This window comes from Vidua macroura, chromosome 4, assembly GCF_024509145.1.
Source record: "Vidua macroura isolate BioBank_ID:100142 chromosome 4, ASM2450914v1, whole genome shotgun sequence".
Taxonomy (NCBI): Eukaryota; Metazoa; Chordata; class Aves; order Passeriformes; family Viduidae; genus Vidua; species Vidua macroura.
Window position 1 is genome coordinate 48,132,305 of NC_071574.1, and position 15,942 is coordinate 48,148,246.

The 15,942-nt window shown below is 39.5% G+C and overlaps 1 protein-coding gene across 1 annotated transcript; it reads right to left on the reverse strand.

The window, feature by feature from the left end:
• Positions 1–3,186: 3,186 nt before the first annotated feature.
• Positions 3,187–14,325, reverse strand: NIPAL1 (NIPA like domain containing 1). The gene is made up of 6 exons (XM_053976674.1): positions 14,004–14,325; positions 10,017–10,283; positions 8,891–8,947; positions 8,341–8,431; positions 6,378–6,538; positions 3,187–6,243 (listed from the first exon to the last, which is right to left on the reverse strand). The coding sequence occupies exons 1-6, from the start codon at positions 14,323–14,325 to the stop codon at positions 5,639–5,641; spliced, it is 1,503 nt and encodes a 500-aa protein (XP_053832649.1). The 3' UTR covers positions 3,187–5,638.
• Positions 14,326–15,942: the final 1,617 nt, after the last annotated feature.

The following is a 15,942-nucleotide window of genomic DNA, read 5'->3' on the forward strand; positions in this document are numbered from 1 at the left end:
CAGATCATTACCAATAAATATGTTCTTGGAAATATGTGATTGCATTGTGAATTATTTATAGGTAAATACGTCACAATATTTAGTTTTATAGGGCTTTGTAGACAAAATATGTAAAACATGCTAGATAAAGAATGATTGACTTCAATTTAATTTTGGTTGCAAATTGAGTCACAGTTTAATTTTTTATTTCCAAATTTTAAAAATAACTGTAACATTAAAATTAAATACAGAAACCCCCACAAAGTTATGAATTTCTAAAGGATGATGGTATCTCATAATCAAATATGAGTAAACAGTCATCTTTACTGCAATAGCATTTTGATAGTCATCAACCCTTGGGAAAGGAAATTGTTAGTCCTGTTGTTTGAATGTTTGGGAGTATGTTCAAACACACTTCTGAGGCATTTCTGCATCAAGTAAACCATGATATTCTCAATATTCTATGTAATTGTAATTTCCCAGAATAATTGCCAGTAACTGATGTCACTGTTTACTTTCATAATCAATTTATTTATGAGCATTCAACCCTTTATCAGACCTATGACTGAATGCAGACCTATAACTGTTGTGGTTTAACCCCAGCTGGCAACAGTACCACGCAGCTGCTTGCTCACTGCCTCTGCCCTGGTGGGATAGAGAAGCAGAAGGTAAAACTTGTGGGTTGAGATAAGAACAGGTTATTAACTGAAACAAAGTAAGATTTAACAATACCAATAGTGATTAAAAGGAGAAAGAGAGAGGAATAGAACCCAAAAGAAAAAAGTGATGCACAGTACCAGTGCTCACCCCCTGCTGACTGATGCCCAGCCCATCCACAGGGAGTAACCAGCAGCCCCCAGCCTCTCCCCCTCAGTTTATACATCGATCATGATGTTCTGTGGTGTGAAATATCCCCTTGGCCACTTCAGGTCAGCTGTCCTGGCTCTGCTCCCTCTCAGCCAAAACTGAGACAACGACACAGTACACACGTGGAGCTCATCACAGTTTATGCCCAGGCCACAGAAGTACAAAGTTTTTCAGGAGATGACGGACTACAAATGTGAAATTCAAACTCTCTCCACAATATAAAATACATGGGGACTTTGAATAATAAATGAGACATCTTTTTAAGCAGCTCTTGTAAAACTGGTTTTGCCATATTACTGCAAGTTAATGTGTAATACGTTACAGCACCATGCAGTAAAAACCAGCCCCATTAGGTTTATGTACTCGAAGCACCTTACTCCTCCTGCCTGTCTCACTGAGCTGTCCCATGGTGAATATGCACCCATCCTGGAAACATGCTGATCTAATAACTGGAGCCAATAAGGCTTGCCTACCAGGCTTCCATTTCCCAATATAATCTTCCTGTAGGCTGCTTGGGGAAAAAAAATTGAAGATGTTATTAACATTCTGACACAGAATAAATTTAACAGCTGTTATCATCAAGCTGACAGTAAATACATGAAAAAGCAGGAGAACTTGCTTCAGAGTCAGTGAAACTGGTGCTTAACTGGCTTCAAGAAATGGTCTGCAGTACAAAGGTCAGGTATCTACAGTGTATTTATTTACCAGAACACCTACACCCTTACATAAAGACTGAGTAGGCCACCTTAGACCTCATGGTGACTGTGAGCTTACTTCAAATTCCAACCATATTCTAACAGGCAAAAAATGGATGAATAGTGAGTGACATCCTTGTCACTGACCATAAAGAGGTGTCCACTGTTTTTTTTAAACTTCCATGTGATAAAAATGAGATCTGGAAAGAGCAGTAAAGGAGACACCTCCATACAAGGAAGCTTCCATCAAAGGCTGTGGGAGTGTTCAGCATTTGCAAAAATTTAGCTACTGTTCGCTGATCAAAAATCAGAAAACTTGTAACAAGTCTATATTATAGATGTGAGGAAAAAAAGGCAGAACTCCCAGCTTTTGTAAGCCAGCCACTTAGGATGCATCTTTTTTCTATAAAAAGATGCATTATTGACAAAATGGAATTTATTTTCAGAAAGTGAAATTAATTCACTTGTACTCCTGAGAAGCAATGCAGATCAATTACTGGTGTGTACAGGGCTGGTGACACTTGTTTCCAGAGCCATTTGGTTTTCTGACCAATTCCTGCCTCCTCCCCCTCTCCCCCCAGAAGATTTCACAGACAGGAGGCCCTACAGGCACACCAAAGCTCATCACCATCCCTCCTCCCTCATGCACCACCAGTCTGGCTCCTGCTCAGCCTCCCAGCCATGTTCTGAACCATGGCACCATTTAAAAACCTGCCCAAAAGGAGTCAGCTACTGCAAGCACGCCCTGCTGGAAGGATATTTTCTAGCACACTTGCCAGTTTTATTTTGCTGGAATTTAAAGAATGAGAGAACAGCATTTTCTACAAGCATGTAATTCCCCATATAGCTCCAGGATGCAACCCTGATGAGCAGAGTTTGAAGTTTTGAATACATACCCTTGGGGATGAAGATTTTTTTATAGCATGGTTCTTTCAAGTGTAGCTGGAAAATGAAGATGGTAAAACAGATTTCTATAGAAACTGGTAACTGATATATTTCCTTCCAGAATCATACAGATTTTTTAACCTATCCAAGTCTTCCTGACCTACCTAAATTTAGCTGGTGCAGCTATGTAAGGAACTTAATTACCCATTTATTTGTCCTGAGATATGGTAATAATGAGTAGCTGCCAAGATTTGTTTAGTATCAGCATTTAAAAGCTGTAATTTGGTTAGCAATATATTGAGGATTGCTTTGTTCTCCCTCTTAACCATTTGCCCTAGATACCAAAACACATCTAATTACATTATATAGTGTTCTTCATTTCACTGCCTGGAAAACCTGACAACTCACTGAAACACTCTCCACTGAGACTGGCTGTGAGACAGACATGCCTAATACATTAGCTTTGGGTTTTCTTCTCCACTTAAGAAATATGAATGATACTCTTTTTTTATCCCTTGTTTAAAAAACACAGATAATTTAGTACATAACCATGAATAATTTATTAAAAGAGAAATATTAGCATAATATAAATTAAAAAAATCAAAGTTATTCCAAACTAGTAACTAAATATAAACATTTAAAAAATAGCATCTCTTATAACAAATGTTTTTATACAAAAAATTAATCACTAATTAATTTCTAAGATGATGGATTTCTTGTACACCATGAAAATAACCATTAACTTTGTTTTTTTGACATTGTTAGAAAATAATATTCTTTTATTATTAGTTGCTATTTTTAGTATTAGTATTATTTATGCACAAATAATATATACTATATATACATTATTTATGTGTATTTTTATATATTTATATGTAAATATAGAAAAATATATAAATTATATATATATAATTGATGTATAAATTACTATTGTTTATGTATAATAGCGATACCCAGGTCCAGTAGAAAATAGAGGAATTTTGCTTGGTATAAGTTAATTATTGCCAGCAGTTGGTATATAAGGAGTCCACACCCTTCTCAAAGAAAGTATTATGACATATCTTTAAAAAATGCCAATGCACATCCATTCAAGAACTGGACTGGTTGCTATTTCTTACAAATAACCAATTTGGTCACACCACAGTGATGACTCTGTAAGCAAATAAAGGGGCCACGAACTATGCAAAAGCATTTCTTTTTCTCTTTTTTACAGTCAGTATTTTCTTCAGTTATTATTTGAATTGTGTAAAATTGTGAAAACAATTCAAGTTTTTCTTAAAGAACAAACTACAAAATCCCCTCCATCTTTAGTCTTTTTATTATTTGTATTACTTGTTTTTAACTAAAAATATTTTGAAGCTTGAATCTGGTCAATAAAACCAAAGTACTCTCTACATTAACTAAGAAGTAATGAAATCCTGCTGGATTTTCTTCTCTGAAGCTTTTTTAACACAAGCATTTTAACATCAAAGAATTGTTACGAATTTCATCACTCAAGCTCAAAAGTACTCCAAACTGATAATGTATAGAATGTCATTATATGTAGGAGGCAAATATATTTTTGGTGAAAATGTCCCTTTTGCAGGGTAACAGTGATGCCACACAAATGTATGAAATATAAGCAGCAATCCTTTTGCAAAGGATGAGCTTTCTTTGGCAGAACAATTTTCCATCCATCCAAACCATCCTCTTCTACTAAACCTTTTGAACATTAGAAAACATATAGCCTGCTTCATGAGGACGTTCTGCTTGGCATATAAATTTCAGCTGATTAAAACCAGTTTTTAACTGCTGAAGTGCTGGCATCCTCTGGCAAATGTTCTGGACTGACACTTAAAAATCCAAATATTGGAAATGCTGCTTTCTGATGAGCTTGTCACCAACCACACATCTGATTGCTGAAGTTACTTACTTACAAAGTGGAAAACAAAGAGGATTGTAATGAGTAAACCATGGGCTGTGCAAGCTTTTTTGTGACAGGAAGATCAGTGACCACAACTGAGGAACTACAGTACTGCAGTGCAGTTACCAATCTTCAAGGCCTCTGGTAGGTTAACATATTGTAAAACATCTAATAGGGGTGAATACTCTTTTTTAGGAAAGTCCAAACTCAAAAAAAAAAAAAAAAAAAAAGACATTCTGATGTTTCTCACCCCTTTCCTACAGCCCATCCTCTACCTAGTATTTTTAGAAGTAGTACATGGATTGTAAAATGGATTTTGCACTTATAAAAGAATAAAAATTAACAGGACTGCTTTATTATTAATAAAGAACAATACTTTTCCAGAAAATGAGGGAAAAATTTTGAAAAGCTTAAATGGGTTCTAATGAATAGACGTCTGTATTAGGAAGAAGTATGGAAATAAGTAAAGCCCCTTCTTAATCCTCAAAATATAAAACAAAGTGGAAATTTTTCATTGCATGTTCTGGTTTTCTCCTGCCTTTGAATACTTAATTCTATAACCTCATGTAACTTTTTAAGCCAGTAGCAACTGTTTTCAGGCCTCTAATGAATTTTCTTTTTCTAAAACATGGTCTTAGTTTAGAAATAGAAAAGTACAGGCACATACAGGGATTCACAATCCATTCAGGATTCCTTGGGTAGAAAAGCTGAGATGTATTAAGAATTGTATTTGCTAAAATTTTTTGTGACATCTAATCAATGTTCATTCAAAACATCAAAAATGAAAAAAATCTTGCATAAAATTTTGTATTAAAAACTAAAGGGGTTAAACACTGTTTTCTTCATATTATGTCTCCAATGAATATCCGTCATGTAGAGTATCTGCAAGCTCACTTGGCAATAAATTATAAAAATATAAAGAAAGCCAGAAATATTAAGGCCATCATCAAGATAATAGCAGAGAACCTGCCACTTCAGCAAGGATTTTCTTTTATCATTAAAAGAAAATTGAATTTTTTATACATGGCTTACAAAGACCATTCTTCTTTGCTAAAATTTCCCAAGAAGAGATGCTGCATAAAAAAAGGATCATGTTTTTCATCGCCTAACCTATAATGACCCCCAGGTTTCTGTCATGCTAATTACTGAACATTTTCACTCATTACTGCCAATAGCTGACATAAAGAGGAGTGGTCCACACTTAACAGGCCTCACAGACAAATTTCAATAGGACTGCAGAAAAGTAGAGCATTCTAGTAAAAATGGGTGGGCTGAGTTTGCAATGTCTGATGAACCCTGCTTGAGTGTTTCACTGACTGAATAAAACGTTGTCCTCCTCATATGCCAAAGCTGCGTCTTCCATGCTCTCCAGCAAAGTGTGACCGGTTTCAAATTCATGCTGTGGCAGTGATGGTTCTTTAGCAACAGTGGACATCAACTGACTCCAGGTGATGTTAGTGTTTTTGAAAGCATGCAGTAGGAATATGCCAATGATGATGCTGCAGAATCCACTCAGGGTTCCAATGATATCACCCAGTTCCATACTACTCCACTCCTTGAACAGGATGATGGAGCATGTCACCACTGTCGTAGTGAAGCACACGTAATAAATGGGTGTCACCAGGGATGTGTTGAACACGTCCAGTGCTTTGTTGAGATAGTTGATCTGGGTGCTGACTGAGAGCACCAAGACGCCCACCAAAATGTAAACCAGTGGATGGCGATAGGCTGGCTTCCTCTGCAGCATTTGTTTAATGGCAATGCCCAGGCCTTTCACAGACGAGACAGAGAAGGCACCGATGAGTGAACAAATTAAAATGTAGATCAGTATATTTGTCTGACCTCTCTTTGGAGCCACAACAATGATTAGGACAAGGGCAACGATTGTTAGCAGAACAGCAAATGTAACAAACGCTGTAAAAAAGAAGGAAGAGTAATGCACATGAGATACAACACCAGACAATGCCCACAAACATGCTCAGAGTTGTTCAGTGTCCTAGACACTTCCCCATGTGTGCAGCATGTGTTCACTGCAATTGCATACAGACCTGGATCTTGCAGCTTTCTTTCCATCTCATCTAGTGAGGTGACCTCCTCCTCCTCTGGAGCATGGATAACCATGACTGTTGACCCCAAAATGCTCAGTACACAGCCCAGCTTTCCATGAATATTCAGCTTCTCATTTAAAAAATAGGATGACAATATAGCACTGGTCAGCAAAATAGAAATAAAATGTTCAGCTCCACCAGCCACAGAAGACATTCAAAATCTCTCTGTGTAGTATAACAGAAAACCGCTTTTGAATTTGGATATATAGTAAATCAGCCTGAAACAATCAAATTGTAAGGAGTTTTTCCTTTCTGGTCATGACCAGAAAGGCAAGGTCAGGTTTTAGGGAGTTTAGCAACCTTCATTGCTTCCCTCCAGGTTGTAAAAGGGTCCAAATTGCTAAGGAGCTTCCCATTCCTGATTGCCTGGGTTGGGGTATGCACTCTCACTGTAGATTAACCACCAGAGCTGTTTCCTTCTTCCAAAAACGGTTCAAAGCACTTCATTTGCCATTTTACAACCAATGCTCATGAGTTTTGGAAACTGTTCCTCATCCCTCCCCAGGCTCTCCCACCCAGGCACACTTTCTGCCTGGCTTGCCAGGACGGCCCCCAAAGCACAGAGGAAGGCATGTGTCCCCCTTCAAAGAGATCAACCCCAGGATCCCCACGGGGTTGATTATTTAACTTAAGGACAATAACATGGCCTAAATAACACCACTCACAGGGCATAATTAGCCTGTTAGAGAACAACCTTGGGCACAGACACAGGCTTAATGGTGTGTGAACACACTCACAAATAGTTATTCAACCCACTGATCAAAATACAGACATTTTTGTCACACAAGGGTTCACTGACATGAAGTTCTAACCACCTCTCTGTCTCATGAAAATCTGAATGATTGCTATCCCCATCAAAGAAGAGGGCAATAAAACTCAGGCTGTTTTTGCACAGCAGCAGCCAGGCAGCCAGGTTATCTGCATCTACCAACATGCTGACCCCAGCATCACTGCAGGGACTCAGTTACATTAGTTTTGCTATGACAGAACAGCTGCAGTTTGAGCAGGTAGATTATTGCAAGCTTCCTAGGGTTTTTTTTTTTGTTTGATTGGTTGGTTTGGTTTTTTTTTTTTTGTTCAAGTAATTTTTTTGTTTTGTTTTTAATATGTGTTGCATGTTGTTTTAAACACAGTGTCTCATATAATATACTCAGTTCTTAAAAATCAAGAGTTTTACATTTAAAATACTGTAATTTCATTTTGCTAAAAGATTATTTCCTATAAAATTTTTGTATGCACAGTCCATGTCTTTTCTGCTTCTATGATAGCCACATTACTGTATGCGCTTAAGAACTTGGAAATAATTTTTTCTTCATACATAGGAAACAATAAGTCTGTGAAGGATATTTATGTTTCAAAAGAACCACAAATTTAAATTGTGGATACAGAAAAAAGCTTAGATTTTCTTTGCCTTCTTTCCAGATAAATTTCAAAAAGACAAGACAAAACAAAAGGTTTACTAAGTGTGCCTTAATATGAAATTATGCTCCTATAAATATAAATGTTTTTGAAAACATTCTGTGAAGGAATGCTGTATTTTTATTTAAAGTTTAGTCACAGCCAAAGAACAGGATAACAGTTTTTTAAAAAGCTCCAGTTCTCTAAGAATAGATGAATTACCTTCTATCAGCAATATACTTTGTTTATGCTGATAAGAACTACTTTGTGATCTAGGTGGAAAGCTACTGGCCTTTGCAACAAGACTTTTGATTCTATTTGCCCAGAGAACTCAGTTCTAAATAAGGAAAAATATCTTTCCACCAAGCAACAAAAAGCAATTTTTGCCCATAAATTCCTTTTCAGCTTTCCCATGAAAAATCTCTACTTTCAGCCAAAGACAGTATTTTTTCCCTCATGTAGTGAGCAGTTCATTTGCCAAGGCTTGCTCCCAGTTGGTACTGACCTTATGAGAACACTCAGTGCACCCAAGGGGGTAACTAAGGTTGCAGGTGCAAAGGCATAGGCAGCAAAGTTTGCAGCTTCTCCTAATCCCACTGCAGAAGAAAGAATATTTGGATCAGCTTGGAGGAGGTTATTAAAAGGCACACTATTGTAAATATTTTGTATGACAACTATGATAGCAAACACAAACCAAAATCTTTTTTCTGCATTATATATGCACATTTTTATTTCAAAATTAGCTGCATAACCTCTTCTGGAAGTAATAAATGCTGAAGAAAGTGAAATGCTCTTCTCCTAAGTACTCCTAGAAGCTGGACAGATGCAATTCCACAGCATTTGACCAGATATTAAATAAAAGATGGTTACTCTGCAAAGAGCTCTCAAGACCAAATGTAGTATTTGAGACGGCATATGAGAACAGCTTCTCATGAATGTGATTGCAAGGACATTTCTTTTAAGTGAAGGGAATGAAAAATCAGACAATAAATCTCTTTAAAACAATTTGCTTTTTGTAGATTTACATATAGGCTGAGAGGAAAGAGCTGACTTACTTGATAGCAGTCCAGCCCACCAAAGCCATTCCTTCAAATAAGAATATCCACCTTGTCCTGAAAAAGAAAAATAACCTCATCTTAGAAGAAACAGATCACCTTATTGTAAGAAACAAAAAGTACAGCTTCACATTTGCACTTACAAAGTACCAAAAGAGCATGTTACCTGGATGCAAGAGGAAGAATATTTGATTTTGACTGACATTTTATTAACCACTCTACTGCTTTGTCACTTGGACTTCTAAAAAATGTTATTTGAGTAAATATACACAGAGGGGAAGTTTCAAGCAAAAGTAAAATGTTTATAAAGTTTGTCAGTGAGCTTAAGAAATGTTTCAAAATGCTCTTCTGGGACAGATGCAATATATTCATACAGTCAACTGCAGTTTGACTCTCCTTTTACTTTAGGTTGGAAGAAATTAGGAAGAAAAATGCCCCTGTGTACATGATTTTTTTTATCATAAAACATAAGTATATATAATATTCAGTATCAGAGTTTTTCAAATAACCAAATTCTCTGGAATAATATTTTGCAATAAACACAACAAACAAAAGAAAAACTGCTAATGCTATGTATTTAAATCCATGCAAAGGAAATTATGACAGTGCAACTGTTCTTTTTCTAGCTGTTCATCTGTTGACTTTGATGAAGGGATAGTTGTACTAACTGTAGAAGCTTGTGTAATAAACGTCATTTCTGCAACTCACTGCACTCACTTTAAAAAAGCAGAGCAAAACCAAAAAGCTAAACCTAGTTACCAGCTTACGACCCTCCATCTCAAATGAAGGGGAAAAAGATTGAAAAAAAGAGGGAGAAGGGCATTTGGAAGGGTGAGACAAATGAAGAATTTTATTTGGGCAACTAATTGCTCTCAGTGAGGAAATAGCACCAGCTCACTAGATTTAATACCCCCTGCACCTCCCATAGTCCTACGAGTTCTGAAATCCCAGTCCCTGTAATCACACAGAGGGAAATAATACCATGTCTCCCTCCCTCACCAAGACAGGACTTCTGATCACCAATAAAGTATTTTAAATATGTGATCTGTGACTCAAACCTTGATTTTGTCAAGTTACAAGAGGTGTCTGTGTCCCCAGCAGGAGCAAGGAGGGCACCATCACTTACCAGCTCGGGTGACTCCTCTGTCTGCCAGTTTCAAAAGTCCTTTCTTCTTCAGTATGAAACTAGAACCAATAAAGATACTGGAGCCTATAGCCAAAGCCAAGCCAATGTAGAGGTGGTATTTGCTTCCAGAAGGCATGGAAATGCTCCAGTGTGTTTCATTGCCTGTCCCCTCCATAGAGGTGAGGAGAGGAGAGCGTGACTCAGACACGTTGATGATCTGGCACCATGCCTGGCAGGAGTCACGGCAAGAAAAAGAGAGCACAGCACCTGGGAGCAGAAAGAGAAGGACAAATGATTCACAACACAGGCCCAGCTCTGGAAGAGCCCTGTGCTCACTCATTTTCATGTCTTTGCAGAGCACCTGTAATTTCTGACTGTGCAAATAACACACAAAACCCATACAATGTAGACAATGATGCCCTGGGTCACTACCCACTCCTATAGTTCATAGGTGATTACATTATTTTACATCCGTATTTTGCACTTCACTGGCTCAAACAAGCACTAAGGGAAATACCAAGGAATGCACAAAAAAAAAAATATTAGCTTCAGTTTAAAATTCAACTAAAAAAAAAATCTTAAAAGCTAACCTGAAACCTCAAGATGAAAGGGCTCCTTTTTGTTGTGCAGAGACCACAAACATACAGCCAAATCCATGATTTTGGACTTTGCCTGTTAAAGTAAGCCTGCTGCTATTCAAGGCTTCTCTTTTTACATTGGTAGCTGAGATTGGAAAAACAAATGGAAAAAAAAGGAAGGAAAATCAAAGAGGGAGCAAATTCTCACTGCATATGGGCACTAAGACATTTTACGAAAACTGTTCAATGAATACTGTGTGAGCCAAGTCTTATTTAACCAATCACAAAATTTTCAGGTGAAGACCTCATTACACCTCACAGCAAATTTAATCTAAGCTCGAAAAGCCCTGGGTGGAGGTACATCCCAGGCCACAGGGGACAGTTCCCCCAGCCATCCCTGCAACACTGCTGGAGAGCTGGGTGATCCCGAGCAGAGACCAAAGCTTCACACTCAGCCAGCCAAGCGTTATCAATATTGCTATGATGACAGTCTGTGGGAATAATATCATTGTTATCAGCCTAGATTTGTTGCTAGAGGAAGAACAGGTACTGCATTTCCAAGAACAAAAGGAGTTGCTTTTTTGCATGGGGAAGCAGGAGTCAGGCAGCAAAGCTGCAACAGGGCTCAGGCATTCTAGGCTGACATCTCAGTTTGTCACAGTAGAGTGCATCAGGCAACCAGTGTGGATTACAGAATCTAGACTGGAAAACTTTTAAGAACAGCCTTTTTTGAAAAGAAGGCTTATTGTGAAGACATGTTAAAATATGAAACAATTTGCAGAAGTACAAAAGCTCAGTCCACTGTGATACATAGGAAGCTGGGGATGCAACAAATAGTTTTGTTTTCCATGTTTTCCCTGTAATTAAAATAATGCATGAACAATTCATCCTGAAGAGTGACAGCATCAGTAATACACTCCCTTTTTTTCTTTTTTTTTCTTCTCCCCTTTCCCAACAGAAGAAATGCCACTTGGGGACTTGGTAGAAAAGGATGTGACTCTGTGCCACACTCAAGCTCTGGAAATAAAAATGCTAAATCAAAAGTACTTCACTGAACAATTAACAAGAAGCAGACTTGGATAATTCATTTAATAAAGTTTAACAAAGAATTGTTAAAATACATAAGATCTTAAAAATATCATATTTGCAGTTGGCAATGCTGGTATTAGCTCTGGGAGACAGCACCCTTCACAAGTAAGGAACTAGCGTGAGTACCTGCTCCCTGTTTTCTCATTTCATACTATACAACAAACATACTACAGGAAGTTGTAATTTTATTTGAAGGCTGTGCAAACACATTTACTTGTTTGCCAAGAGTGTTTCCATATAACAGGAGTTGTTATGTATTGCTAAGTCAGACTCAATAAAAATGTTCCCACATGATAGATATGTTCATATTCCACAGCTGAAGATTAAAATCTTAGAGAACTTAGATCAACATGCAGTTACCATTGCATAGTATGTAGGATAGATACTATTCTACACTCTTATCATTATTGGAAATTACAGTTGGATAATGTAAAAATACAGAATTAGCATTTGCACCTGGAAATATTTTAAAATCCTAAACTATTAGCATAGTCTTAGAAGAAGAAAAATTTGCATATACTTGTTTTGACATAATTAGTGAAGAATAAATCACAAAACAAAATTACAGAAAAGTCCTTTAAGCATAAATATATCTTCTCTTAGTAAACACATACCAGGGCAAGATAAAAATGCCCCTGCTCATGGCATGGGGGTTGGTTTAAATAGCCTTCAAAGGTTCCTTCCAATCCAAACTATTCTATTATTCTGTGAAAAAAAACAATGGAGAGATGAATGAAATCCCTTAGCTCCCAGTACCTACACTGATGCTAAACCAGGATGGTGTGAGAAGCAGTAACATTCCTTACCTTTAATTAAATGAAAACATGAAGATAAACACTCCTGATAAGTACAGCTCTTCAGTTCCCTGCAGCAGTAAAAGCAGCTTTCTACCAGTGCACTGGGTTTCTACAGTGAAGAAAATAACAATTTTCTTCCCCCTTTTTGGTGACTGGTGTACTTTCATTTAGATGGAGATAAATGGCAAGCTTATTTCATTTCATGTGACACTACTGCTACTTTTTCTGTGCTCTAAAGTTTTTCATTCTTCAGCATACATTACGACATCAAATAAGGAAAATTAATCATGCCACTTGTACTAAGTCACCCAGTGACTGCCACAGGTTGTTTCTCTCCTTTCTGAATTACAATCTTTGCCCATATTCACAAGGAAACATTGGATTTGTCCCTGAGAACAGTAATTTTGAATGCTTATGATCTCTGTTTATGGCACTGAGCAGCTTCTCATAGTTAAAGAAAAAAAAAAGTCGTTTGTTCCACTTGCATGAAAAGTGGCATGTAACTGCAGTGATCAAAGAACCACCTGAGAGACGGGAAGAGGAGGCTGATCTGGGAATTCCTGCTATTTTATTAACCCTGTGAACAGTCTGAGGGTCACTTGGAAAGGCCAAAGAAGATGGCAAACCACTGAGGCTGCCTGGCTTGCTCAGCACAGAGTTTCTGTAGCTAAGCAAGTTTCACCTCCTGCTTCCAAATGTCAACAAACATGAACCTGTCAGCAGAACTCCTCCTTGCAGAAATAATCTCTCCCAGCTCTGACTCAAGGTTGGCAGCAACAGGAAACCAGTCTGAGCCAAGGCAGCTGCGGGTGTAACTTCTAAATTTTTTTTATGATTCAGCTTATTTTTTTTTTTTTCCTTTTTTTACCCTCAAACACCTGTATATTCTCCATCTGGCTGGTAGACCAGCCACCTCGGTGCTATGCACCACTTGTGACACATCTAACTTGCTAACTCATTCTGCAGTCCAGGGCTGACTTGCCCTGGTTAGTGACAGCCAACTTGGTTCTTAACCTGCCACTGAAGATACTGGTCCTAAGTCATCTCGAAAACTAATTGCTTTAATTAGGCAATAATTTAACCATCTCTAATGAGCTCATTCAGCTCACCCCTGGCAGAAACATGAAACGTCTTTCTCGGTCACCCAGGAAATACCAAGGCCACCTTTGCCAAGGCACAGCTCCTGGGGCCGAAAGTGGGTGTATCGAGAAGCCGCAAGGAATTCTTCCCTGGCACACCTGGAGTGGAGACTCACAAAAAGCACAAAACAAAGCTGAAAAGATGTTTAACCCGAGGCAGCCGCGGGAGAAGCGCAGGAGCTTCCCCGGCGCCGGACAAACGCCACTCCTCAGGAAACAGCTGGGTGACGCCAGGGCGGAGGAAAATCTTACGTGGGGCTCCGGACACCGGGGGCTACAGGGGCGCACGGCCGCGTCCCGAGCCCCGCGGACCCTCCGCGCAGACCGAGCCACCCCCGCGCCCTCCCGCGGTGCCCCGGCCCCCGCGGCCGCGCAGACACTGACCCGCACGGCAGGACGGGCTGGCGGGCAGCGCCTCTCCGGGCTCCATGGTTGCGAGGCTCCGCGGGCTCTCCGCCGGCGGCTCCGCCCGCCCGGGCGCGGCCCGGCACACCTGGGCGCGCCCGCTCGCCGCTGGAGACGGAGGTGGCGTCCCCGCCGCCTCTCTGCACCCAGCCTGGGGGGGAAAGGGCACGCAGGGCTCCAGGAGTGACCCCCAATGGGTTTTCGAGATGGTTATCAAGTCCCAGACCTGGGGAGTTCTGTGGCCCCACCTGAACACTGACTCCAAAGAAGAGCGCGCTCTCCTGAAGTACTTTGGCACCATTTGCCTCTCCTGGGAGTTTCTACAGACTTAATTTTCTTCCACTTCGCAGCTGGGAGAAGACATGAGCAGTCTTGATGTGCAACCACTTATGTCTGTGACAAGCTGCCTGTGCTTGCTTTGGCCAGTGGATCTGCGGGCAAGCAGAGAGATCCCCCAGCCAAGCTATGGCAGCGTCCTAGAACAAGGGCAGTGCCCGGTGATGCATACCCTGAGATGACTCCCTGTGCCTTAACAGGCTCCAAGTTGTTACAAGAAATAATTACCCAATGAATAGTTTCAACTAAGGTCTTGGTTTTGACATGATTAAGTGAAATACATTTACAAGATGTAAGGCTTAATAAAACATGTTGCCCAGCAAACTTCCTGAGACACTCTGCAGACCTTTAGCATGCATAAGGATTTCTCTAACTGGAGGCAAAATTGCGAATTTAACACACCTCCACTGAGCACCTCAGGGACACGCAGGACTGAGAATAGAGCTGTAACCAGGCTTTGCAGCACAGTACCAAAACTAATCCTCATTGATTTTGAAAAGTTGTACCATTGGGGCATACTGCTGAAATACATTGACATCAGCAAAATAACTTGGTTTTCCTTGGCTTGGGTATCCTTGACTTTGCAGTCCTGTGGTTAAACGAAGAGATCAGTTTCAATGTCTCATTTTTAATTTGTGTATTTATTTTTTAGCATAACCAGCACTCTGTATGTTAGGAGAAAAGGAACATTGCATTTGCTTTTTGTGATTTGAATTACCATTCCACTTTATCTTTACTATGTCTACACTATAACAACTTCTAGGGAAGGTGGCCTGGATCCAGTGCAGGCTGCATGACAAGTAGTTTGACTTCTCTGCTTTTTAGCAGGTTACTGCTAAAAAAACAGAGCAATATTTTGAAATGGTTTTTGAAAGAGTTAAATCAAAATTTTAAAGCATAATCTGGAAGTTTGGGAGAAAACTATGTTCTTCTTGTACAACATAAGCATGCCCATAGGATAAAACCATATATATGGACAAATGCATGTCCGCAGTCTGCTTCAAATTCGTATTTTTTTTCTTGGTCCCCCTCAGACCTGTCAACTCTGTGTGTTCATATCCCTGTTTCTGAAAAAATGTGTCAATTTTTTGAGCTTGCTGCAATCCTGCAAGTGACTCTGTTAGCAGATCTGCTCAGAAATATCCACAAAGTCCTGCTGACGCAGCAGAGAAGGTGGGGGAGGGTGAGCTGCCAAAGACCACCTCTTCCTCTGGCATAGCTCTTGCTGACCTGCTGCTCACGGCTTCACTGTGGTGCAGTACCCAGAGCAAGAATACTGAGAAACAACACAGCTAACACTTCCGTAGATGGGCCTCTGTACCAGCCAAGTCCTTTAGCAGGCCATGGGCATCAAAGTCTATTTAATTAATGAATAAAATATTTACTCTGATTCACACATTTGTTGACAGCTGGCTGAACGTGACCCAGCAGTGTGCCCAGGTGGCTGGGAAAACCAATGGTATCCTGCCCTGTATCAGAAATAGTGTGGCCAGCAAAAATCTGTCCCTCTGAAGTTGGCACTGATGAGGCCACGCTGTGAATCCTGTGTTCAGTTCTGTTCCTTCACTACAGGAAGGACATT

Excerpts from the sequence above, each read along its gene's own strand:
- NIPAL1 (XM_053976674.1), bottom strand. The coding sequence starts at position 14,325 with ATGGTGCCAAAGTACTTCAGGAGAGCGCGCTCTTCTTTGGAGTCAGTG. Across the intron at positions 10,284-14,003 it reads CAGCCCGTCCTGCCGTGCGG|GTGCTGTGCTCTCTTTTTCT; the intron begins GTCAGTGTCTGC and ends TTCTGCTCCCAG. Across the intron at positions 6,539-8,340 it reads GCACTGAGTGTTCTCATAAG|TGCTATATTGTCATCCTATT; the intron begins GTCAGTACCAAC and ends TTTGCTGACCAG.